At 47.3% G+C, this 26,296-nt stretch overlaps 2 protein-coding genes across 3 annotated transcripts in view; one reads left to right on the forward strand and one right to left on the reverse strand.

Moving 5' to 3' along the window:
* Nucleotides 1-21,069, reverse strand: part of GALNS (galactosamine (N-acetyl)-6-sulfatase) — a 24,318-nt gene extending 3,249 nt beyond the window's left edge. The window contains exons 1-12 of the mRNA XM_015811440.1: nucleotides 20,946-21,069; nucleotides 19,751-19,825; nucleotides 18,356-18,458; nucleotides 16,579-16,722; nucleotides 15,541-15,607; nucleotides 15,326-15,453; nucleotides 14,232-14,371; nucleotides 13,905-14,008; nucleotides 11,463-11,599; nucleotides 10,145-10,247; nucleotides 4,852-4,973; nucleotides 1,652-1,769 (exon numbers count right to left, since the gene is read on the reverse strand). Of these exons, the coding sequence (XP_015666926.1) occupies nucleotides 1,652-1,769; nucleotides 4,852-4,973; nucleotides 10,145-10,247; nucleotides 11,463-11,599; nucleotides 13,905-14,008; nucleotides 14,232-14,371; nucleotides 15,326-15,453; nucleotides 15,541-15,607; nucleotides 16,579-16,722; nucleotides 18,356-18,458; nucleotides 19,751-19,825; nucleotides 20,946-21,069 (1,365 nt within the window). The remainder of the gene's footprint in view (nucleotides 1-1,651; nucleotides 1,770-4,851; nucleotides 4,974-10,144; nucleotides 10,248-11,462; nucleotides 11,600-13,904; nucleotides 14,009-14,231; nucleotides 14,372-15,325; nucleotides 15,454-15,540; nucleotides 15,608-16,578; nucleotides 16,723-18,355; nucleotides 18,459-19,750; nucleotides 19,826-20,945) is intronic.
* A 2,662-nt stretch (nucleotides 21,070-23,731) lies between these two features.
* On the forward strand, nucleotides 23,732-26,010 carry TRAPPC2L (trafficking protein particle complex 2 like). 2 transcript variants are annotated; one of them, XM_015811434.1, is made up of 5 exons: nucleotides 23,732-23,802; nucleotides 23,916-24,088; nucleotides 24,633-24,723; nucleotides 24,810-24,889; nucleotides 25,869-26,010. In XM_015811434.1, the coding sequence occupies exons 1-5, from the start codon at nucleotides 23,770-23,772 to the stop codon at nucleotides 25,912-25,914; spliced, it is 423 nt and encodes a 140-aa protein (XP_015666920.1). In that variant the 5' UTR covers nucleotides 23,732-23,769; the 3' UTR covers nucleotides 25,915-26,010. The 2 variants fall into 2 exon arrangements, with proteins under 2 accessions (XP_015666920.1, XP_015666921.1); XM_015811435.1 differs by having other exon boundaries at nucleotides 24,636-24,723.
* The last annotated feature ends 286 nt before the right edge of the window (nucleotides 26,011-26,296 follow it).

Below are 26,296 nucleotides of genomic sequence, written 5' to 3' on the forward strand. Positions count from 1 at the left end.
CCGAGGCGTAGCTGGCAAGCGGCAGAGACGGAGCAGGCCGACCACCAGCTGGCCCAGCCCAAGGGAGGTAAGGCACCCGCCGGAAAAGGGGGGAAAAATGGCGGACAAAAAAAAATGGCGGACAGCCTTGCTTGGCGACCCCCATGAAATGGTCGATCGACCCCAAATGGGGTCCCGACCCACAGGTTGAGAACCACTGTGCTAAAGGGTCGTCCTCAGCCACTCCGTCCTGCTGGCCTCCCTTTCCTGGTTTTGCTGAGCCAGGGAGTGAAGGAGCGCGTCTGCCTGCATGGGCCAGCTCCTCCTGCAGCTCTTGAGTTCTGCTCGGCTGACACCAGGGGGCGATGACGCCCAACCAGGAGAGCAGGAGGCCCTGGAAAGCCTGTCCCTCCCTCTCTCTCTCTCTCTGGTTAACTTAAAGGACAATTAACAGGGCTTTCAAAGCCCACTTTCCACCTAGGGGGAGGAAGTGAAACAGTGGAGCAGAAGGCATTACCACACCATTAAGCTCAGCCTCCTAAGAGAGTGGCAGGGGAGCCTCCTGTGCTGCAAAAGGTGTCTCCCGGCTGTCCTAAACCATCCGGTGGTTTGTGTGGTTTTGAACTCAGCAGATTATGTAAAGCAAGCCATTGTGGGCTTGTAAGCCCAATGTAAACCCAGGGAATTGTAGTTTATTTATTAAGACATCAGTCCATCAACCTTGGCTTAGGGCTCTGGGTGAACTAGAATTCCCTGATTTCTTTCCTTCTCCTAAATGTACGGTTTTGCTGCAGGTTGCTTCCTCTCTGTCTTAGGATCTCATGCTAAGCAAAACCAATTAAAATAAGGCTGACAGGACTGGACGGTGACCTTTTGCAACCGACAGCTGCATTTTCTCACTGGGGGGGGGGGCTTCAAAGAGGGAAGTGCAGTAGGTGCAGTGCAGAAGGTCAGCTGCAGAAGGCTGCATCCAAGGATTTACATTTCAGGTCAAAATATAAATCCAGCCTGCAGCAAGTGCAGCTCCAGACAAGCTGAGAGCCGTAGGGCTATTTCAACGGGGCTTCTTCTGCCTGGAACACCCTCCCCTGGAAACACACCTCGAAGCCTGGATGCAACCTACTGACAAGGTGGGAAACACCTACAGTCAGTGTCCTTAAGGAATGGGTGGGAGTTACTTTGCTCTCGTGTGACTTCTGCTGAGTGACACTCCAACGCATCGCTTTACACTTCCCATTTGGTGAGGACAGTGCAGCAGGATCCTCCCGCCTCAGGAGAGGCCGAATGCCACCTGACCAAGGCTACCCCCATCCAGGAAGCTCGTCTGGAGGGCCGGCCTGCTCCACTCGGCACCCAATTGGCTTTTCCGTGGGCCCACCTGGCCGGAGCAGACCAACAATGTCTTCCCAGGGATTGGCATACAAAGGGCAGCCCTTCTTTCACGCCAATTTTGCAAGGAAGACACTAAGCCTGGCAGTGGGAGAGAGGAGTTTTGCCCTTGGGAAGCTGGTGACTCAATAGAAACACAGACTCCCCCCCTCCCCACTAGACCTCCATCCAGGAGAGGTGCCTGGTGATTTCCTGGTTTCCAGCATCAAAGCAGACATGCCAGCTCCACAAGGCAGAATAGGAGCCATGGAACTTCAGGTTCCTCTGTGTTTCGATGCCTTACCATGACTGCCTTGTCACAGACATTCAGCTGAGGTTCCCCTGGCACCAGCGTGGCCTTGTGCTCCTGGACAATGGGAGAGACTCTTTCCAAAACAGACTGGTATTCGGCGCTGGAGAAGCTGAAATAGAACCACAGCTGTCACAGAACCCCAAAGGCAGGGAACCCCGATACACCTGACTAGAAACACGCCCTGCTGTAGTCCCAACTGTTTCCTAAGCCATATGTTGGTTGAGGACACACTGGCCAGTCATCCCAGCCAACTGAGGCTTTATAGAATCCCAGAACTGAATGGGCCCATTTGAGGCCATCCAGTCTGAACCCTTGTTCAGTGCAAGAATCCAGAGGAAAGCAACCCCCACAGATGACTATTTAGTATCATCCTGAACGCATCCAGGGAAAGGGATCTTCCCTTCTCGCTGGGGATCATGGTATGTGGTCCAGATTTAGCCGATCATGCTGTAAAAATCCAAAGTATTTTTCATCCATTGCTTCCTGATCCTTTTCGGTTAAGGATTTCAGGGCTGAAACTGAAGATTTCTGCCTCCAGAGCAGATCCCCTACCACTCCCTAACGGAACAGTGGCTCTTGGGGCCGAACAACGACCCCCACCTTTCCCCCGTAGGAGAAAGGTCTCCTGGCCTGAGAAAAACTCCCTGTGCGCTGACTGCTCTGGGCTGAGGGCTAGTTGCTCTGGTTTTATCCTCTACCTTAAGGAGCAGCTTCGCCCTCCTCCTGGCCCCCTTATTTTTAGCAGGCTTATAAACATCGGCAGGTATTTCTTTAAGTGGATTAATGCTCCTTTTCACTGCGGTATTATTTCAAGCACATCTTAGGGCTTAGACTTAGCGATCTCATTCTGCCTGTCATGTTAAAAGTCCCTTAGGGAACCAACAACTGCAAATCACATTCGGAGACAAAATGGAAACGATGGCCCACTCAGGCTTCCCTTTTGCCTCGGGTCTGAGCTCACTGTGGTGCCCAGCTGTCAGGCTGTAGCCAGCTCACTTCCTTCTCCAAAATCAGCCACAATCGCAAGCCTGGGACGTGGCAGCACTTCCCACACACTCCTGTTGGTACCGTCCTCTTGGGCAATCCTCCGGTGCGCCAAAGGAAGTGTGTCGTTGCTTGCAATCCGGCTCCACGGTGGGGCTGAGCAAAGTGGAAGGAAGTTGGCAGAGGGAAGTTGCCCCAGCTGGTGATCTGATCTTGCTTTCCCAGCTAGGAAGTTAACTTTAAGGGATCCACTACCCAGCAAAACAGGTCCTGGGCTATGGAGCAGCAGACCCTCTAGAACGGTATTTCTCAGTCTTGGCAACTTTCAGAGGCCTGGCCTTCGATCGCCAGAATGCAATGAATTCCCAGCAGGCTGGCTGGGGAATTCTGGGAGTTGAAGTCCAGACCTCTTAAGACCACCAAGGCTGAGAAACACTGCTGTACAAGGACAGGAAAAACTGCCCTAGATGGAGGCTGCTCACCCATCTTTGGGGGCCCAGAACGGCCTGCTTAACTCAAGGCAGAACTGACCCGTGGTTCTTCTGCCAGCGGACTCCCAACCTCCCCACAGTGGAAGGCCGGCAGCACCCATCCATCAACTGGTGGCAGGCCCGTCCAGGTCCCCGCTCTGCTCCCAGGGAGATGTGCTTGGCGAGTGCCATCCGGTCTCAACGGCCAGCAGCTCCACCCTTGGGAATCGGAGCCACCCTCGCCCAGCAGGCAAGACCAAACAATGACAAGGGAGCTCAGTTTGAATCCACAATGTTGGTGGTAGCCACGGGGCTGTGCCTGCCAAGGTGTCTCGAATGTCTCCGCCAAGCGACAGGCCGCTCTGCCCCCGGGATGCCCCAAATTTATATTCCGTCTCTTCAAGCCTCCCCAAGAGCGGCTGGGAACTGCAGCGGAAGAATGAAAGGGAAGAGCGAGCCGGTGCAGGGTGAGCAGCTGGTGTGGAGAGGAGGCTGCCTGCGACATTTCCCCCCCCCGTACCGGAATTATTCCAGACTCGGGATGAAGGCACAGAGTGGACGGAGTCCAGGGTCATTACACTAATTAACACTTTACCTCCGGGAGGGACCCCAGAGAGCCAATCAGGAATGGAAGGGAGGCCGGCAGTCCCAGACACAGGTGTGATGTGTGTTTAGTTCATTTAGTGTAATTGTGCTCCCGCAATCTGCCCCCTCTCCTCCCACTTGAAGCAGATCCGGAGGATGGAGCTCATTCCATTGTTAACCCTGCTGTGGCCTGCAGCATCATCAGCTTGGAACTAAGAGGAATGGGGGGGGGGTAGCACCCCGGCTTCCTCCCAGGCATGCTTCAGGTTCTTTGCCCTCCCTTTCCAGTGTTACTGCGAATCCAAAGGATGATAACCCTCGTGGCAAAATGGTTTGGGTCATTTGCAAGGGTGGGGCGGGGGCTTCCTTGGGGGTGGCTCTCTCTGGGAGGCTGACCAGGCTCCACCTGCAACCGAGAAGCTTCTTTTCACGTCCCTTCATCCTTTACCCCTTTACATCCGAGGGCTGTTTGGCCTCTAGCCCAGGGTTACTCAACCTCAGCAACATTAAGATGTGTGGATTTCAACTCGCAGCTGGCTGGGGAATTCTGGGAGTTGAAGTCCAGACATCTTAACATTGCTGAGGTTGATTAAACTTTATAGCTCTGCTTGCATCTTTACAGAAGAAGCCTCCTTCTCCTCAATGGCAGTCTATGGAAAAAAAGAGCCAGGAGGCTGGTACTCCCAGATGTAAAGCTTCCTCTTCCCTGTGGACAAAAATACTGTTGTTTTGCTGGCCTGCAGGCAACACGGCCCTTGCTGGCACATGCTGGAAGTCAAATTGTCTTTGGACAAAAAAGTGCTTCCCCCGCACCCGCAATTAACATAGGCACTCCCCACAGGCTGGCCTCGAAGGGGGATAATTAAGTTATAGTAAGAAAGATACACACAACATGCCTGCTGCCCTAGAGCCCACCCCTGCCAATGGAAATGACTGGATTGCAAGGAAGAAAACCTGGGATGTTTCTACCACGACTGGAGACAGCAAGGAGTTTAGCACGGGCACTTTCCACAATTGGACTGGGGGAGAAAAGAGAGAATCACCAAAGGTCCACCTAGAGTGGAGTGGTCTTCCCTGCCCAGCATGTCCACGTAGCCCCTTTTCCTTCACTGGACTGGAGGCTCCTCTCGCTCTGGTATCCTCCCCTCTCACCTGATTGGATACTTTTCTCCAGGGTCCTTTCCCAAGTGGAAGATCAGGGGGAGCTTCGAGTGCTCCTCTTGGTCATGGGTGGTGACTCCAGAAACATTCTGCCCTGGGCAGAAATCGACGCCCTAAAGCAGGAAAGGAGGAGGAAGTCAGGAGGGAAGGCCAAAGAGATGGAGCTGCAGAGGCCCAAATGATTTCTCTTCTCACTCCATTGCTCTCCATCCAAGCAGAGGCCATATCTGGACCTTGGTGCATCAAGCTAAAACGCAAATTGTTCCTTTTGGGATCATCTCTCTGTCCCTCTCAGTTGCTTATTGCAGTAGACACTCCACCCACCCATCCACGTGTCTATTGAGGCTCTCAGTCATCCAGGTCATGGTTGTCCCAAAGATGCTTTTCCAAAAGGCAACTGGACTTTCTTGGTTTCTTCCTTGAAAATGTTTCACTTCTCATCTAAGAAGCTTCTTCAGTTCTGTTTATTGAAGAAGCTTCTTGGATGAGAAGTGAAACATTTACAAGGAAAAAATCCCAGAAAGTCCAGTTGCCTTTTGGAAAATCGCCTTTGGGACACCCATCCACAATGTTAGGAATTGCTTGGAAACCACCCTCTGGATTCGTTCACCAGCACATGAGCACACAGGAGCGAAGGCTGGAACATCTCCAGGGCAGCCCAGATGTCCTAGGAACAGCACTGATTCGTGGCAACTTGCCTGGCTAAAAAAGACTTCGTGACAGATGAAACCCTTCCCAGTCCTGAATATACCAACTATCTCATCCTGAACAGGCTGCCCGGATCTACACAGGTGGCAAAAGGAGAACCAGCGTGGCAGAAAATAGGGCAAGTGGGTGAGGCCCAGTTCTCCCCTAGGTAGGTCCTTCCCTCCCTGGGCATCGTTTCTTAATTCTTCATAGGAAAGTACTCATGGATGGGAGTGCTAACCCTCTGCCTCAAATGGCGTTCTCTATCCTGGCACATCTGGACTATATTATCTCATTCGACTCTTGCCTCCACCTTGGCAGGACCAGGGAAGGACTGTATGTGCCTCTTGCAGGAACCTCCTCCTTGCCTATCTCTGATGGTCACAGCAGCCCAGCCCAGATCTCCCCCCCCAGCCCCCCCCCAAGGCCATCTTTCCAGACTGCTGTTGCTTCCCAGAAGACCAAGGGTGCTATTAAGGGAGGGCGGAGAGGTGGCGCAGCTGCACTCCTGCTTGCACATAAAACAAGCACTCAGCCGAAAGTCTCTCCGCAGACGTCGGAAGGGATGTGATTGGCAAACAATTTTCTAAAAATATCCCGTGTGTGGATAGGCTGGTCAGTGGAGCAGTTAATATTCTGCTTTTTAATAAAATAAGAAAGGTTAGAAGCTCATGAAATCCCATTTACCTGCACAGAGCTACAGATTGCTGTCTCAGTGGAAGGAAGGAAGGAAGGAAGGAAGGAAGGAAGGAAGGAAGGAAGGAAGGAAGGAAGGAGGAAGGAAGGAAGGAAGGAAGGAAGGAAAGAAAGAGGAAGGAAGGAAGGAAGGAAGGAAGAAAGAAAGAAAGAAAGAAAGAAAGGAAGGAAAGAAAGAAAGAAAGAAAGAAAGAAAGAAAGAAAGAAAGAAAGAAAGAAAGAAAGAAAGAAAGAAAGAAAGAAAGAAAGAAAGAAAGAAAGAAAGAAAGAAAGAGGAAGAAAGGAAGGAAGGAAAGAAAAGAAAAGAAAAGAAAAGGCTGGGAGGGTTTTGATAAGCTGCAGCAGACAACCCATAGTGGATTTTAAATGGCGACAGAGGTGATTGACCTTTTCACCTTCGGTGCCCAGAGACCCAGCAAGCTTTGCTTTTCTGCAAAGTAAAAGTCCAAATCTCTTCCTAGAGAGGAAAATAATACGATGACAACAGCAGCTAATAAAAGCCAAAAACCTAATAAAAGCCAAAACCGGAACAATTGTCATTTGGATGCAAATCAAAAAGGCTATTTAATTAAGAGCATGCTAATTAGTATGGCACTCCTATAGTGCAAATGTGGGGTTTTTGCGCGAGGTAAGAATTTATTCTCTGGATATTTGCTGCCACGCTGTTCTGTTTACAGGGTGCGTTTCCTTCCCATGTTAACACAGGCTTGAAATTAGCCATTCAACTAATCACCAAGGGTGGGTTAAAATCTGCCTGCCGGTCATTAGACACAGATCTCCTCCCTCTGGGTTGCAACGTCATAGAGAGAACACAGATTTCCAAGTAAGGACGTGCAGGGGAGCTCTCTGGCCGTGCCACTGGCCCGCTCTCAAAGCCGGCCTTTGTTGAGCCAGCAGGCGACAATCTATTTCTCCCGAGAGAGACTGCAGCTCTCCTCCTTTCTTGAAGAGAAACACCAGAGGGACGCTCTGCTCCCTCCACGTATCTTCGTACATTTGCACATCCTTATTTGATGCCACTCAAACACAAAGTTTCTCCTCTGTACATCTTGTGCACTGCTTAGAACAGTATTTCTCAACCTTGATGACTTGAAGATGTCTGGATTTCAACTTCAGCTATGCTGGCTGAGGAATTCTAGGAGTTGAAGTCCAGACATCTTCAAGTCACCAAGGTTGAGACACACTGGCTTAGAAGGCTACAGCAATCCATTTCACATTGGCTACTGTGAAGCAGCAGAAGCAGCTGCTGGTCAAGATTAACAAATATCACAACTATAAGGAACAACCGATCTTCATCAGGGGTCCAGTGTGCCTGGTCTGCCTCTGGTGCTGAACCTCCACAGTGCCATTTCCACCCTCTAAAACATACCAACCATCTTGGTCAGCCTGCTCTGGGGTTGTGCTCCTGCATCTGTTTCCCAGCCAACAGTGACAGATGCTCAAGGAATGTAAACAAGAAGCTAAGCAGCAGGCGGGGGGGGGGGGGAGCTGGCTTTCCGCAAGTGCCCACGTTGACATCCTCCGATCTGGCCACCCGTCCCCCGGCTGCCCTCTCGATCCTCCTGTTGTGGACATGCCATCCGCTCAGCCAACCCTGCCTTCCTGAAAAAGGGAGCTAAAACATTCCTTTGGGATGCCAAACCTTTGTAACGCAAACCGCTGCACTGCTGCATGAGGTTTAGGATAAGGTAGGATCAGATGGGGGAGAGGGAGGAGGGGTCCACTCCCCAAAACTCCCATCACATCTGGGCAAGGCTGCTTTGGACTTGAGAGACATGAATGGCCAAGAGTGGTGTCCTCATCTGCCCCATTCCAGGCCTGGGAAAGGAAAGGGCAGCTGGCAAGCTCCCCTTATCCTGTAGAGACAGGCTGGGGGTGGGGAGTCCTAACATCTCCAAGGCAACATGGCATCTGTACCAAAGACTCTGCCTCCTTTCCAAACCTTCAAACTCTCCGGCATCTCTAATTGATTCTCCAGTGCATCTGAGATGTTAATCTGTCTGCCCAAATTTAAAGAGTTATCTATTACTATGTTCAGAAAAAAATGTACCTCCAGAAGTGTAATTTTTCATACCTCAGTTATTTACACCCGTCTTCTAAGCCCTAAACTTCCCTTCTGCTCAACACAACCCATTAATCAAGGGATGACAACTTAAAACTGTGCAAACAAGAACCACTTGTAAATCACAATGGCCCTTTTACAGTTTCTGGATGGCAGCTAAGTAAATATTCTTCCTCGGTCAGTTACAGCTGCAAAACAATTCTGCCAGCTTCTTCTTAGCCAGGTGGATTTCCTGCTGAGTTGGTTTGCATTTCTTATTTTGGCATTTTAAGAAAAACAGGTGCTTTTTGCAAGAATGGTGCCCTCTCCTGATAAGCTAAGATAAACAGAGTTGGGCAAATCCAGGACAAAGTTCCACATCCAGATCAAAAGTCTTGAGCGACTGAGGTTCTAACCATAGTTGAAGAACCAGCTGCACCTGAGAAGGAGATCCCTACTCCGATCACTTCACACAGCAGAGAGAACGACACCTTTGGGTCTCCAGTCTCATTTGGAAAATTTCACCTGGCCTGGTCTACCAAAAGGAACACTCATTTCCTCCATTATCCCAGCCTTGAACTGAGGCATTCCAGCCACTTCAGGACATGTGTTGGATCCCAAGACGCCTCTAGATAAATTCTGCATTATTCCCTTGGGTCCAGTAGAGCAAAACATCCAATTAAAAAGCTGATTCATATTCCATTGAGGAGGTCTCAGCCACTGGCTGGCTGTTGCAATCCCTGTCCTCATGTTCAATATATGTGTTTAATATTCCCTTTTCATAAAGGAACCAACAACCTCAAGTGGCTGTTGTTTATGTATCTCCCAGCCTCACTATCAATAATATTGATAAGAAAACTGGAGATAGCAAAAAGGAGATTAAATAGCAATTATTTGCTATTTAAGCAAGGGGTTGGAGTAGAAGACCTCCAAGGTCCCTTCCAACTTTTATTGTTATTGTTATTATTATACTCCAGGAGGGTTTCAAGCATCTGCAATCGAAAATGTAATGATATTCTGCATTCTATTTTTAAAAAACAGCTATTAGCTAGTGTTGCACCAGAAGAATAGGACAAATTTTAGCTCTCGCACAATCTTCATGTTGTTAATGGTGGTTCTGTCCACTAATTAGGTGCTCCAGTTGTACCCACACCAACCGCAGACAACACAAGCAGCAGGAAAGCAATGGATTTTTAATCACCCTATGATGTACAGTATAATTGCTGACTTTTATCAACTAGCCGTTAAATAAAGACTTAGAAAGGAATAAACATTCCGTAATTGCATGTCTGCCACCACTCACAGGGGGATAACCTTGGGACAGGTCGCTCCATTACAAAAACTGTGCTTTCTCACAGACACACCAGGCAGACATGCAGCCAGAGATCCAAGGCAAAGACAGGCCTGAGATGCTTAACTTGACCAGAGAAACAAGGCATGTCTGAGGACAACTGGTAAAGGCTCTTCCCTTCTCTCCCCAAGGGCTGTTACTGAGACCTTATAGAACAGCAACTGAAAGACTGGGGAGAGAAGCTGAAGCCACCTCCAGGAAAAGTTAAGCATATTGGAAGGGTTAGCCCAGTATTTTTCATACTTGGCAGCTTTAAGAATTCTGGGTGTTGAAGTCTATGTGTCTTAAAGTTGCTATGTTTGAAAACACTTAGTCTAAATGTTTCTTTTTAATACAATATGGATCCTTGCTAAAAGCTTTTTAACACCTTTGTAACTCCCTTAAAAGTATTCGAGGTAGATGTTTTGATGAGAGAAGTATCACTTCTGAAAATAGCGGGGAAGGAAGGAAGGAAGGAAGGAAGGAAGGAAGGAAGGAAGGAAGGAAGGAAGGAAGGAATTTTCAATTACCTGGTTGAACTGCTCCCAGGAATTGCTCCAGGTCCAGTAATGGGCCTTATAAAGCCCAACCCGCACTGCCATCATCTCGTTGCCACGGTAATAAAATATTGGTCTGATGAGAGAGGATGGGGAGGGACAAAGAGAGATGTACAGCCACATGAGAAATGTAACATGTCCAAACAAGTCGCTTCCCCCCTCCCCCCACAGCTACAGAGATAAGGGAGACAAACTCTTTAGCAAAGCCTGGCCGGCTATCAGCCAGGAGCAGGCGGCCTTCCAATAGCCCTTCTGCAAGGTTTTCAATTAGCATTTCTTAAAGCATCCATCAAGAGGAGAGCTTGCCTAGCAAAGCCAGAATGAAACGTTATACCAATTGTCTTGCCAGTGATTGTTCATCCTTGAACTACCAGGTTGTGTAATTTCACATGGAGGAGTCCGCTGACTTAAAATACTCAAGGGAGAAAGGCACCTGTCTGATGGAGATGCCAAAGATACAGGAGGCCAAATTGCCAACTGATAGCCAGGAAACACCAAGCTTTGTCAATTTGCTTTGAACTTGAATAGAGCAACATGTATGTTTCCTTCAATTATTTTTCAAAAAAAAAAGAAAAAGAAAAGAATGCACCACATTATTTGTACAAACTCAATGTTGTGGAATTGGGAGATGGGAAGTAAGTCAGTCTTTCCTGGAATTATGTGGCTTTTAATTGACCAAATTAATTAATCAGGCTGAGTGAACTTTAGACCAATTGTGCTGGTATCCTGTATTGTATTGTGTCTGTACTTTGACCTGTTGGAAGGGGCTCTTTAGAAAAAGGCCAGTCCCATAACCTAAGCAGAGCAATTTTGGTGAAAATCAAGGACACTGAAGTAGAAGCATCATCTATTAAATCTGCAAGTTTAATGCAAGGATGAACAAATGTGTGGCACTCCTGTGTTACTAAACTTCAACATCTGGTCATGGCTTATGACATGGAATGTGGAAAAAAGCCTCTCACTTCTGACTCACAGAAGGAAAACAAAACCTATTCTACTTGGTCCGTATATCTCAGTAGTAATTAGGGAGACCTATGGAACAGCAGAGTAACGCTAAGCTACATGGAATGACAAGGCAGTCGCCGACGTATGTTTTGCGCTCCAGATACAACATCCGCAAAAGCTTTAGGAAGCAGGTGCTTCATCCTCACGAACAAATGACAGGAGTAACCCTTCTATAATAAGAGGCTCCAAAAACAGCCAACTATTTCTGCTGCACCTCAATAAGGCTGAGGGTGGGGAGGGGGGATCAGCAGAAAGCTACAAGGGGGTGTGTGTGCTCATAACTCACCTGTCAATTAGTTTGCCTTGCAGGAGGACAGGCAGGAGGTCGATGCCGTCGATCTGCCTGTCACTGGGAGGCTGCAGTCCTGCCAGGGAGAGGCAAGTGGTGAAGAGATCCATCACGTTGGCCAGCTGATAACTCACCTGCAAGCCGCAAGACGAGAGCGTGTGTGGAAACTCTTGCTTCAACAACACAAGGCTGAAAAATTTATCTCTGGACCTTCTACCCAGCTACAGGATTTGCAGAGACGTGTTTCGATCAGGGTCCTTACGCAGGAAAAGCGGGGTGCTCTGCTGCTTCTTCAAGGGGGTTGGCTTTGTTCTGCCCAAACTAAGTACCCAGATTCTTAAACATGCTTTTTCAAAAGGCAACTGGACTTTCTTTGGGGGGTTTTTTTTGTTATGCTTTATTGAAACAAAGAAAGTCCAATTGCCTTTTGAAAAAGCACCTTTGGGATAACCAGGACTGGATGACTGAGAACAGACATTTACCCAGACTCTTGATCTCCCAAGTGACTGAGAGGGATGGTGAGGACCTTCAAAGCAATTTCGGATGCTGTAGCCACAACCACTAGCAGGGTTCCCCGGAAGAGCACCATTTCCCAACCTTGGCAACTTTAAGAGGTGTGGAATTCTGGGAGTTAAAAATCCACACTTCTTGAAGTTGCCAAGGTTGAGAAATGTTGTTCTGGACTACTGAAGGATGTTGGAGATGCAGAAAAACCAGAATTTCAACCCCACATAAAAATTCTAGGGCTGAGATTCTGGGATGCAGCTACAGAGGAAACCCTGACCAGCAGCAGCATTTTCCCACACCAGAGATGAACGGTCAGATCCATGTGAGTGGAATGTTTGGGTAAATTCCAAGGATCTTTTTATTCCTGCCTTGCATAAAAAAGTCCACCAGCCCACGATGGGTCTATGACAATTCGCCCTGGCCAGCTCGCCACAGCCAACTCGCTAATACATTAATATCAAAGAAATGGTGGAACAGACTCATTTTAAAAAGGATGCAAAAGGAGGGACAGAATGAAATGTGAATGACAAAAATTAAAATCTTTTTTACTTATTTTAAATAATTAAATTGAATTGTCAAATTGTCCCACAGCGAGTTGGCTGAGGCGAGTTGTCCCATTCCACCCGGGACTGCCGGCAACCACCTCGCTCTTCTTCTCCATTGTTCCACCGAGCCTGGAGAGGATAGCTCATTTTCCACAGCCAATTCTGTCACTGGTCTCCCACCCTGCTCCCTGCACGAAGGACAGAAAATTTCTTAAAAGAAGCTAAATGCCAATGTTACAGCTACTTGGATTTATCTGCAGCACCATATTGGAGAGATAAAATCTGGGGTGGGGATGGAAACAGGAGGAGGTTGCTGGGGGCGGCAGGGGGGGTGCCCTCTCCTATTTTCAGAGGGTGAATGGAGCACTTTTCTTCTGTCGACATTCCTTCCTTTGCCATTCCCGTCACAAAATGGGGAAGAGAACATTCTGAAGCGTCGTGGCTCGGTGAAAAATAAATAATGAAAGCCAGAGGAGCTAGATCAGATATTTTTCATATCAGCACACAACAGCCCATATTATCATGTGCGAGAAAGGGGGTCTTATATATGTTTTATAAACTCTCAGCACATACAGAGCATCTTTAAGAAAAATGAAATCCTTTTTGCCGCGGGCCACATCGGGAGAAGAACTAGCCAGCTCCGGCGTTATCAGCGCTTTCAAGCTCTAACTCTGAATCAAAGGCGACAATTAATAAAGTTGCCCCCGCCAGGAATGGAAAGAAGGAAAGCTAAATATTTGAAACTGGGTGAACAAATGTCAGGGTGTTTTTAAATAAAATCCTTTTACATTTATCACAGCAAGCAGACCTGATATCCCTGTCTAATTCAATTTCAATTTGTGCCTTGTGGGAGATAGTGAAGAAAAGGTTGCAGTGCTGTCTTTGGCTTGATATGTTCTTTTCTCCTTCAGGGAGCAGAACTGGGGGGGGGAGAGAAGATGGAAAGGGGGGCTGGAACAGGAGAAGGACTGAAAGGAGCACAAAAATACAAACTCCTGCAGTTGGATCCTTTGAGAAAGCAGAGGCAGCAGGTGAACTTGCCCAGAAAATCCTGCTTAGAGGCAGTCCTTGAGGTACCACTCTAATGGAGCCTGCCAATTATGGTCCTAAGTGGCAATGGCCGTAAAATGGATCAGCCATGTGACTGACCTGATTTTACTACCTTTATTAGTAGTTAAACAAATCCAGTGTTCCCTATGGTGCAGATTTGTCAAAAACTGGAAGTAAGTGACAGAACATGAAAAGAATTCAAACCATCTATTTTGTACAACCCATCAGGGAATGCCATTATTATTCCTATAGATCTATAGGGTGCCATATAAAGCAAAACTACTGGAAGTCCTACACAGAAGATTCCCCACACACACACACACACGCCGATTCCCACCTGTCCCGCAGGTATGTGTCCTGGCCACCAGGCAATAGCTGGCTCTCTCATACCACCTTCAAACGTCGTTTGCTTGCCACATAGGAAAGGGCCATTGCTGCCTCCTGGAGAAAGAGAAAAAAATTCCGAAACATTTTTGGACAGATAAAAGGTAGAATCTGAATTCAGGCTAATGGGCTAATAAGTCATTCAAAAGGACACTGTCACCTTGATTCCCCCCCCCCCCCGATATAAATATTTATTTGTAGATAATGCCTTTGGCAGAAAGCAAATCAGCTTCTAATATTCTGTCCCAACACTACCAAGGTCCACTCTGAGCAAACTGACCTTGTTGTGGGGCTGAAATCAGTGCGGCCCCATTGTCAGACGTAAAAAACACAAGGGTGTTGTTGCTGATGCCCAGCTTTTGAAGGTGATTAAGAATTTTCCCAATGCTGAAGTCAATTTCCCGCACAGCATCGCCATACCTAAGAGTCAGGGAGAAGAAATTACAAAGCAATCAAGGTGGAGATGAAGGTATCTGGGGATACTCCATGGGTATGGGTATGTGTATGTATGTATGTGTACAGACATGCATGTGTATGGTGCAAAGAATCTGCAAAGTCCCTTATATATATAATAGTATCATTTATGAGTGAACATCCCACATATACTGCTCTCAGAGCAGCTAATACAAGAATACCACATTATAAAAACAACTATGTTTCAAAAAGGTCCAGATAAATAAAAAATGTAAAGGCCTTGCTTGTAATACTTCTTTTACAAAAGAAATGTTAATACAAATTGTTTCTAACCGTATTTGCATTTATAAAACTACACTTATATAGAATGCTCATTCTAACTAGCCAAGCAGGTAAAAGATAGGGGGGGGGGGGAGTTTTCCCAGTAAAATAGCAGTGAAAAGAAAAGAAGAGGGGTGAGCCTAAGCTGAGGACATCCCGTCAGAGTAAAGAGCAAGGAGCATAATAGTAAATTCCTGTGTTGCATAAGCGTTATTTCTCTGAAAGGAAGAAATAAGATTTTAGGGGGCCTCCAGAGCTGATTATTGCTGGCAGCCTTCACTGCATTTTTTTGCTTGGCTTCTCCTTGATTTTTTCCACTGTCTCTTTTTCCAGCTCGGAGCCGTGGTATATAGAATAATAACTACTGTTACTGCAGAAACTCCTTAGCTCAGAGCCCAAGAGGCACTATGCTGAAGTCATAGTGGGGAATGGCTGGGGAATTCTGGGAGTTGAAGTCCACACATCTTAAAGTTATCAAGTTGGAAAAACCCTGTCCAGCCTCTACAATTCTGTGGAACACACAGAGTTTAAACCCTGCACGGGTACCTCCACCAAATCAGACTATAAAGACTGCTTGGGGATTCTCTCTTGGGACAACGTGGAAGGGAGGGGAGAATATGTTGCTCAAAACCAACTTACAATCCTCTTTGGCTTGTGCCCAGGAATTCCCTGGAGGCATACACAGGAGCGTGGGTGGCATCGATGGCCCAATAGAGAAAAAATGGCTGATGGCTGGCTTGCTGGTTGCTTATGAAATCCAGGGCTTCCTGGAAGAGAGAAGCAACTTTCAATGGGATCACCCAGGCTGCAGAAAGGACCTTTGGGTTTGAAACAGGTTCTCAGAACAAAATTACCTGTAAATACATTTGAGTTAGGTTTGCTTCTCCCGACTTACGATCAATTTTTATATCTTCATAATACCTACAATAGAAAAGGCAACAAGAAAAACATTCCTTGCATTTTTAGGAATGCAAAAATAAAGGAATATGGGTTTTCTCCCCGATACAAGCTGTTGCTGATAGTAGCAACAATCAACCCAATAAGTCAAGCTATTTTGCTCAATTTCTTGTTGTTCCAGCCTTCATTCTGACTCATTTCCTCGTTTTGCTACTTTATAAAACGCTCTATGAAAAATTGTGTGTACTCTTTTCCATACGCAATGTACGTATGTTTTTGCCAGCCACATTCCCTAGTGTGTTTGTGTGGGTGCTTTTCGATGCAGGTTTTAAAGGTGTGGACCCTACTGCTTATCACTGACTGAGTCTCGGTTCAGATACAACTTCAGGAGCTGCAAGCTGGGAACGTCCCTGTTAAAATATGAACTGACTTTTTCTTCCTTCTTAATAGATAATAATGTGAAGGATAAACTGTATTTCATGTTTGAAGCTTTTAGTGTTTAACGTGAGCTACCTGGAATGAGTAGGATAGATGGCCTGTAAATGTATCAATAAAAAAAGTGAAATAAAGCCGGATGGGCATGAAGTGGGAGGCTGGCCTTTCCTGAATTTCAATGATTAAAGTGCAACCCTGTTCTATTAATGGAGTTCACAAATAATTTACTACATGTAGTATTTTCTCAGCGAATGGGCTCAGATCTCTCAATGTACTTTCAAGGTGATGTTTTCATCATTTTCACTGTGAGTAGTTTTATTGTGGCAGAAATTCTGGGACGTGAGGACCTGCCCAGGTGTGTGATCTAGAAAGCTGCAGCCTCCCTCAGGGTCTCTTCAGGAAAGGAAAGCAATACAACCACTACTCAGACTTGGCCAGAAGAAAAGCAAGAGAATACAGTCCAAAGCTGCCCACTGTAACGATGCCCAAAACCAGCTGAGCGGAACTAGTAAAGGAACACAGAGAAGTGAGTGATATAAAAAAAAGAAAAGCAAGGCTACCTGCCGATCATTTCCATATCCCTATAAACGGGAATGTTGGGGATGGCTTTGTTATCGTAAGGTCCAAAGTGGCAATTGGGGGATCCAAACCAGGTGTCAAATCCATGCCTCAAGGGAAGGAACTGAGGTTGGTGGCCCAGGTGCCTAGAAAAGATGATTAGCCAAAGAGGGGGGAATTTGCATCAGAGGGCAGCCAGCAGCTCCTACGTCCAATTAAAAATAAAATAATCACATTTCAGGGAACCGGATGATGGAAATAACACCCACAGCCAAGTAGCCAGCATTGGAAGACTTCTTTGCTTTACCTCACATCTTCAATCTTTCCAGCTCATTCCTCCCACTTCTCAAGCTTCTTTGCTTGGCTCCTTCCTCTCCGCCCTCACCCTGTCCTGCCCTGAGCAATGCTACCTATTCATTTTTAAAATTGCTGTGCCATCTCTCAAAACCAGGATTTCCTAAGGCAATTTATAACCCAAACCATTTTCTGATGCTCAGGTGCGCACGAGTAATGTATTGCTCCCCAGCATTCTCAGGGAGCTGCTCAGCAGCCCCTCCGGTTCTTTGGCTGGTCTTCAACGGGGCAGAGGATCAATTGCAAATAAGGGTGGAAAAGAAAACGAGCCGCTCACGGCACGGCACAGGAGAAACTACCACCACAAAGGGCTCACCGGACACCTGCGCTTGCCTGCCAGGCTCAAAATTGCCCTCCAGCGGAGAAAAAGGCAGGAAGAAGCGTAGCTGGGTGTTTTTTCCTGGGCTTGCACAAGACCCTGTGATTCCCAGGAAACACGCATTCACTGCACCTCCTGCCCGTCACCTGAAACGCCTATTTTCCTGGAGCCGAATGACTGCACAGCCCTCATTAGAGCTTTTGTTTCAGTCAAGTCTTCCTTTGAATTTGACTGGAAAGGAAAGCAAACTTCCCGGGTTTAAACTAAGAGCTTGAGCAACAGATCTTTGGCCCTGGACTGAGCTGGCCTAGGCTGGTAATCAGCTGACTGGAAAGGAAGCGTTTCTGGGAGCTTCCTCTTCCAGTTAAGGCGCCCTTGTGCTGCTTGAATCTCTTACCCAACATGCCTGCAACCTCTCTGGAGAGCGCCTGGTTGGGGAATAATCTGCCACAGAACAATCAGGGACATTAATGAACAAGTGATAAATAGGAGGAACGCTACCAGTCTCTCTCTCTCTCCTCTATTTTCCTGTGGCTCAAAAAACACATTCTTTTTTGCAGCTGCTGCAAGCTTCTTTTTTAACAACTGTGATTTATGTAGGCGAATCATTTCCAGCGGCCAGGCTGTTTCTGTTCTTAACACCTGCACCAGCACCACAGAGGTGGCTCATCAATTTAAATGATCCAACTCTTTGCTCATTTAAAGATGCTTCCAGGATGCAGTGCAGGCAGATTGAGGTCAGCTCTCCATTTACCTTCTGCCCATCTAGATTATGGCCCGACTCTTCAAAGGTGTGCTAACATCATCAATTATTTTTCCTGTGGGAATGATACATCTAACCCGGATCAGAGAGAGGCACTTTCCCCTCTGGGAGGAAAGTGCCACATCTCCGTATTCCAAGGGGGGGGGGTCAAAACCAGAAGAATTGACAACCAGGTACAAGCACTGCAGCATTGTCACTGGTGATGAAAAGAAATGCAAGATGCACGTGGATAGCTCAGAAATCAATCACAGCAGGCGCTTATCCAGACAGCCTGCCTAGATTTCTGAAGACTTTCAGACAAAATAAAGCACAGTGATATAAAGTAGCCGGAAGAAAACTTTACCATTTGCCAACTATCTTATTGGCATAGCCTGCTTTCTTCAGCAATTCTGGAAGGAGTAGCTCAGAATCCAGGATGCCCCCCGTTACGTCTTGGGGCGTATAGGCTGCATGAAGACAAGAACAGTTCAGCTAGATAAACAAGCCACGGGAATTGGGTTTGTGAGCTGGTGCTCTCTCTCCTGAGCACGTCTGAGGGTCGTTCAAGGATTAGAGGCATCTAAGCCAGGCTATGCCAAACACGCCAAGAATAGATTCCCAAAACCGTCTCTTGGGTTCCATTCAAAGTATGCATTCACTTCCCATGAATTCTTTACATCTGGAAAAGCAAAAGGCCATACTGGGGTTTTTAAATGCACAGGATATAAAAGGGAAGGGGTAAAACACTAACCCAGCAAATATAATTGTGTCTCATATACTGAGCAGCAAGCCTGGCCCATCTTTCTTCACAAACAAGCAGAGAAGTAGGCTTTTGACAAGGTACAGAGAGCAGATCCCATTTCAGTCATCTACTTCTTTCCGGGCCCTAAATCCCTGATGCTGGTCTTTGGATGAGGTGGGCTGGAAAAGACTTCTGCCTTCAAGAACTATTCAATGTCAGTGCAAGTCCCTGAGAGTTAAACTGAGAGCCTTGTAACTCCCAGCATAGCCATTTAACAGAGGACTTTTCAATAACCCTAGATAGCACACCTCTATTACTTAAACCATCACCCAGAAAGACAACACAGAGGCCCTTAGCCTATTTTAGATGCTGCACACATTCTTCCGTGACTCTCTTGCCCTTGTCGTTCTATCAAAAGCCCTCTCTTCCAGCAAAGAGAGAAACACCCACACTTGCCAGCATGCAGCATGCATCAATCTGGAGCTGTAAATGCATGCTTCAAAACATATGGTCTCCTCCAGCATCTGCCATTTTGGAACAAACAATTCTAATGCCAGCTAGATTGGCCTCCAATCAGCTCAAGCTGGCATCTCCCCATAAAAATCCTGGAGCAAAGTGCTCATTATGGGCAGCTTAGCGATGCCCTCCAGATGCCCTTGCCGAGTTTAGAGAAGAACATCTTTTTGCTAAAAGAGTAAATTTCAAACAGATTGCTGAACTACAATAACACACGACTACTTTAGTTCCTCTTTTGTTGAGTGTTCCTTAACCCATTCGGCAGCGGAAACAAGCACAGACTTAGCCCAAATTCTAAAATACAAGCTGCATTAAGACTGTTTGGAAACATTTTTTTAAAGACCTCAATGGAGGTTGTGGTAGTTTAAATCATGCAAAATTCTGAGGTTGCCTCTTCCTCTCTCTTTGCAAGTTAGCCAAATGCACCCTGTAAGTCTCCCTTAATTTGAAACTTGGAAGCCAGATCCTGCCCTCAGTTTCTCTTGCAGGAAGAGGACCTACCGTTTCTGGCATGGCCATTGGTGGTATAGAAGCCATTCCTTATAGGGAGACGGCCTGTCAGGAGAGCTGCCCTGGCTGAAGAGAGAAGAGAAACAGGAAGATGACAGCAGATCCATCAAGCCTGACTTTCTTTCATTGTACCCAATGGGATTTTTTTGCCACAAACCATAAATGCTGGTTTTCGGCAAAAAAACGTTGCAGATTGCAGTCTGCAGGATGCTGCAAATTGCCATAAATGCAGGCCAGTTGCCAAGTGCCCAAAATGCAATCATATGACTTGGGGGGAGGCAGCAGTCAGAACTTTGAAAGTGGATGATAAATAGCTTTGGGGAGGTCAGTCAGAACTTCGAACGGTTGCTAAACAGCATAGGTTGAGGACTATCCCCAATTGCCACAATTCCAATGTGTAGAATTTTATCCTAACAGCAGTTGGGGAGCCTGGATGAACTAGTTCAGGGGTAGGCAACCTTGGCTCTTTTATGACTCGTGTTGGCTCAGGAAATCTGGGAGTTGAAGTCCACGAGTCATAAAAGAGCCAAGGTTGCCTACCCCTGAACTAGGGTATCAGATGAACTGAACTATTGTGGAGAACTGAACATTTTTTCAGGCACTTTCTAGATCCACTAACATAGGGGTCCCCAACCCCCAATCTGTGGACCGGTACTGGGCTGCAGCATGCCAGCAACCGGTCCACACAAACAAGCAAAGCCACATCCATAGGATGCAGGCAACACACAAAACTATGCAAACTATGTGGGAAAACCTTTCTCCATAGAACCGGTCCCTGGTGCCCAAAAGGCTGTGGACTTCTGCACGAACAGGAGCATTTAATCTGTAACACAAAAGACCTGTGGCTGCACAGTAGTTTTGGGTAATGCTACATCTTAGCACAGCACTAAATAATTAAACCATGGAGGGTATAGTTTCAATAAAGGAGAATATTTGTAGCTTAGGGCTGAAATGAGGAGTCCAAGATGCTCTCTGAGCTGGTTATTTTCTGGCAGATGTTTTGTTACCCAAACTAGGTAACATCACTGATGTCTGCCAGAAAACAACCAAGCTCAGAGAGCACCAAGGACCCCTCAGGGTGTAATTTTGCCCACTGTGAAGGAATGGTCCAGCTAAGGATTGGATCAAGCCCAGCTTTTTACCCACAGGCCCATAACATTTCCCTGAGATTCTCAAGTCTACTTACATGGTGAGCAGAGAGGGTTGGCAGTGTAGAAGCTTGTGAAAAGCATGCCTTCTGCAGCCATCTGGTCTAAGTTAGGGGTTTCTTTGGAAGGATTTCCAAGCACACCCAAGTCACCCCAACCCATCTGAAAAAACACCAGCAGGCAAGAAAAATGAAAGCTTTTAGAGCCAAAAAGTTAGCTTTTAACCTTTGTATTTTTCTCATTCAGGTAGTTAAAAGAATTGCTAGAGAATCCAGAATGGCAACATCCACTTAAGAGGGGATCAGTTCTTTCCACAGTGTTATGCTATTTTTTCTTATAGGAGAGTGGCTGCTTTTGAGCACAGTTTGGTTTTAAGCTAAAAGTGTGAAAGACTATTGACTTACTGGTGACCCTCACAACAACTCAAGGCAATTCTGCAAGCAAATTATGTACTCCATTTGGTGTAAGTCATTTTGTGGTCGTCGTGTGAATTTTCCATTCAGCTTTATAAAATTAAAGGAAAATCCAGGGAAACGGTGCCAGGCCTGACTTTTCTATACTGGCCCCTGCAGCTCCACACTCTTAGCCAGACTTCGTCTACAACTTTTTTTTAATGACACATATATACTGAAAAATAATAAAAAGAGGAAAAAAATGAGAGCTTTTTTGCTGTAGAGAAAAATAGGCAAAACAACAGGAACTTTCTTCTAAGGAATACACACACTCGTGTACACACCAACAATTTCCAGCAACAAAAACAGAGCATTAAAAATAGCACACTAAATAAAGAGGCCCATTAGGAAATTCTTTGCTAATAGTTCAGTCAGCAGAAAATTGGAATAATTTACTTAAAGTGCTTGATGAATCATAATCACAGAAACAGATCAGGAGCCCAGAGTTGAATTCTAAAGCAGGTATACATTACTACTAGGCCTTTTCCTGAAACGGAGGGGCAGCTATCACAGTAGATTTCAGCATGTCTAGGCAAAGCCCATGACCCTCACTTATTGAGAGGACACAAGTCGTCCTTCAAACAGTCCAGGTGAAATGCTGAAAGAAGAGGTGCCCCAGTTGCAGTGAGGCCATTCCATCACCCTGTTCAAAACCAAAATACTACTGTAATACTTTCTGCTATCTATTCACGATGGACAGTGATTAATATTTATATGTATTTATTTGTAAGGGTATGTACATAGCATGTACATAGCATGTCTATATGTGTGTTATGTATGTGTACACTTTGAGAGCAGGCAACAGAATTTCATTTTTAATATGTGCCAGTGTGCCCACTGTAAAAAAATGACAATAAAGGTTATCTTATACTACTCAGAATACAGGAAATATGCAATGGGAGAAGGTCCCAATTCATAATATAACTATTTTTCTGCACAGAGTAACAAGTTTTGAGAACCTGGTCTGCCAAAGTAGTGTAAGATTATAAGTAGTAGCGTCATTTTGGAATGAGATGGGTGGCATACGAATTTAATAAACAATAACTAGCCCTCAATATTTCTTCCAAAAATCTGGTAGTATCCATAGAGATTGACCGGTCCATAAAGATTTTCAAGCTAAAGCTAACAAAAACTTAAACTTATCCCTGGCAGAAAGAGACAGGAAACTGCCAGAAACTTGGAGTGGAGGAATTTCAAGACTGCAGGTCAGATAAAAAAAGGCTCCCAGTGAAATTCAGGTCGCTTGGGGCCCTATAGCACAATTCACCATCCAGAGGTGGACGGGACCTGGTGCTTACGATTTCCAAGAGCTGCAAATTCAGTGGAAAGTTGTTGTTTTTTTTCCCCTCCCCACAAAATGAGCTGCCAAGGGGCCCAGGGACTGAAGAAACGCCAGGATGGTTTTCAGGCACTTCCCATGGATTTCCCATTTGTTGTAAGGGCTGAGAAGTTGGACTAAGGTGGAAAGGCTCCTGCCAGGCGGGAAGATGCCTCCCGCAAAGGGCCGAAACTTGGATCTCTGAAAGTGACCTGGGTTTTTTTGAAAAGGAGACCTCCAGGAGATCCCTAGGAAATCCGGTATAACTTTCCTGAGACTGCGTAGTAATAATAATAAAACAATAGCAACAATAATAAGAGCTTTTCCGCATGGGCGTTTATCTAGGCGCCTGCCCGGCCACCCCCAAGCCCGGGGCTGCCCAGAGTCCAGCTGGACCGGGCGGGGGCTTTCCGTCTGCCCCCTCCAGCCAACTCCGCCCCTCCCCCACCAAAGGCCCCTTCCCCGGAACGAGGCGCCCGCGCTCACGTCGTCCATCAGCAGCAGGACCAGGTTGGGCGCCGCCGGGGCCCAGGAGAGGTCGGCAGCCGCCACCAGGCGCCACGCGAGGGCCAGGCCCCAAAGGGCCGGCATCCCCCGCCGCCGCCAGGGCTGCGTCTCCATGGCAACGCTCAGGTGGAGCGGCCCCGCCGAGGGACCGAAAAAGCCGAGCGCAAAGGAGGCGAGCGGCCAGGCAGCGGAGTCACTCCCTCTTCCGGCTCCTCATCGAAGGTGAGGGCTAAAGCCGACCAGGGGGAGGAGGTCCTTCGCGGCTGAGGGGAAAGGCCCTTCCGTTCGGCACACCTCCTAATTTTACGCGCTGGGCCGCTGGCAAGTGCTTTAGAGCGGCCGTGGAACAAAGAAATAAACCCTCGGCCTGCCCCAAGCCCCGCACGGAGCCTTCGAAACGAAGCCGGGAGTGTAAAACTACGAGGAAACGCTTCTTGCTCTTTCCCCTCGAGCAGGATTTAAGGGGAAGCGGGGACGAACGGGTCACGCGCTCCAAGCCCGGAGGCGGGGCGCGATGCGGCTGGTGGGTTGCCGGTCACATGGGCGGAAGTGAGGGCAGAGGACGCTCGCCTGCCCGGAGCCGAGATGGCGGTGTGCATTGCGGTGATCGCCAAGGAGGTGGGCGCGGGGGAGGGGAGGGGACCGGGGGGAAGGACGTGGGGTCCACGCGAGTGGCCCGGGGCCCGCCTCCCCATCCCCCCTTCTGACCTTCTCGCTCCCCGCCCCCCCAGAACTACCCGCTCTACATCAAGAGCCTCCCCACCGAGAACGCGCTGAAGTTCCACTACACGGTGCACACCTCGCTGGACGTGGTGGACGAGAAGGTCTCGGCTCTGGGGAAGGCGCTGGTGGACCAGCGGGAGCTCTACCTCGGCCTCCTCTACCCCACCGAGGACTACAAGGTGTATCCTTGCCCGGGGGTGTGTGACCCTCGGGGGTGACCCTCCAACGGGGAGCCTGGAAATGACACGCGCGTTTTAAAAACCGGGCAGCTCTCGGGGTGGGGTGGGGGGCTTCAACTCTCAGAATTGATACTGCTGGCTGGGGAATTCTGGGAGCCGAAGTCCACCCATCGATTGCCAAGCTTGAAGACATTAGATAGGTTGTGCAAACAGGAGCCTCCTCTGGTCCTTGATCCTGCATCTAGTTAGGATGGAGAGACTCTGGCGGTCTCGACATATGAGATGGGGACGCTCAGGTTGTCAGATCTGGGCTGCAAAAGGCCGAGGGAACCCCTGGACCACAGCCCAGAGTCTTCTCTGTCTTTTTTTTCTGGTCTATCTAGTAATCAGATTTTTGAGGACAAGATCTGCTAGGCCTGCTGATGTGTAGCTGAGTGGCAGATCAAACCCCAATCTGATCTCGGGCACCTCAGATAAATGACAAAGAGACACGGGTGGAAGATCAGCCTCCCGTCTCCAGCAGTCTGTGTCCCTTAACCAGCCAAGCAGCTATGGCTATGTGACCAATTCCAAAGTCAAGTTTGTGATGGTGGTGGATTCTTCCAACACAGCACTCCGAGACAATGAAATCCGCAGTGTAAGTCTAAGGCACCTCCCAGAAGCCCGACTGGGGATATATAAGTCCTTTTGTGATTAAATATAACGGAAGTGGTTTCTTTGCAGATGTTCAGGAAATTGCATAATTCTTATACAGATGTCATGTGTAACCCCTTTTACAATCCTGGAGACCAAATCCAATCCAGGTGAGTAAGAACTTGCCCTTCCTTAGTTCTGCATGACCTGAAACCCAGACTCACATACTTTAAGCAGATTCATCAAAGACCAAGTGCTCTATGTTGACCTGACACTGGATGACTTTTAACTATGACTACTTTATAGCTTGTGCTGTGGTATAAATTCAACATGTTTGATGGCTTTCTGGTTTGATAGATGCAGAATTTGTGTTTATTTAGTTACCAGTTTAAACATGTTCTGCAAAAGCAGTGTTTCTCAACCTCAACAACTTGAAAGAATGTGGACTTCAACTCCTAGAATTCCCCAGCCAGCCAATTGAATAGGTAGCGAAACAGAAGATTGGCTAGACATCCCTTAGGCAGCCAGAGGGTCTTGGGTGCCTGCAAAAGAATGCAGATGCTGACGATAGGGGGAGCAGGGGAGGTGATAACTGCCTTTCACAAACCTAGGGATTCATACATTATACTAGCCCTAAGTTGCCTACTTTTGGCTTACTAAATTACCATGATGCCTGAATGCAGCCCAACTGGTTTGTTATCCTAGAACTTACGGCATTGTGCGAGTGATACAATTCTGTACTTGCTGTTTGCTAAATTGCAGAAACTGAACGGGGCAGAATGGGTATTAATTAGGGAAATGTTTTGCATACAGAGCTACTTGTTTTGATTAGTCTGCTTCCAAGCAGGTGTGTTTCAGATGTTCTGGGTCTATCAACTGGGCTGTTTGGCTTTGCATATGGACCAAAAGGGTTCTGGGCAGAGGAGTAAGGAAAAAGCCAGGGACAGACATCAGCTGGGGAGGGTAAGGAAGCTGCTGGCTTCAGCAGGTGGGCTAGTGGGATGGCTGGTAGTGGCAAAGCAGGGGCTCAGGGAGCTGCACAAGGGGAGAACTGCCCTTCTTGTACTCCTGAATTAGCTCATCTATCAGTTTGGGCTGGATGGGGTGATCTGGTTCCTGCTTTAAAGCTTCCTCTCTCTGCATTTCAAGGGCCTTTGATAACACGGTGATGTCCATGATGGTTCAAGTTTGCTGAAAGTCCTGCCTCTTCTACCGGTTCCTTCGGCTGAAAAAACCTACACCCTGCACTGTTTGATGTTCTTCTGTCCTTAAAATAAACTCCTTTACTCAATCCGTCTGAAGTGTTTGCAGAGCTACTCAAGGTGCATGCTATCCAGAATAATAGAAGAGTTTTAAGGGACCTTGGAGGACTTGTAGTCCAACCCCCTGCTCAATCCAGGAGAACCTGTACCAATCCATATAAATGACTGTCTTAAAAGGGGAGGTGGCTTGGATCAAGAAATTCCCATCATAAGAGAAGCCTATCCTTAAACTTTGCATTAACTTTAGCAAAGAGAAAGTCTTCTTTCTCCATTTGAGGGCCAGAATGGGATACCGTATGCTTTCCCTTTAATGAC

Source organism: Protobothrops mucrosquamatus, unplaced genomic scaffold (genome assembly GCF_001527695.2).
Source record: "Protobothrops mucrosquamatus isolate PMUCROS unplaced genomic scaffold, P.Mucros_1.0 scaffold41, whole genome shotgun sequence".
NCBI classification, from domain to species: domain Eukaryota; kingdom Metazoa; phylum Chordata; class Lepidosauria; order Squamata; family Viperidae; genus Protobothrops; species Protobothrops mucrosquamatus.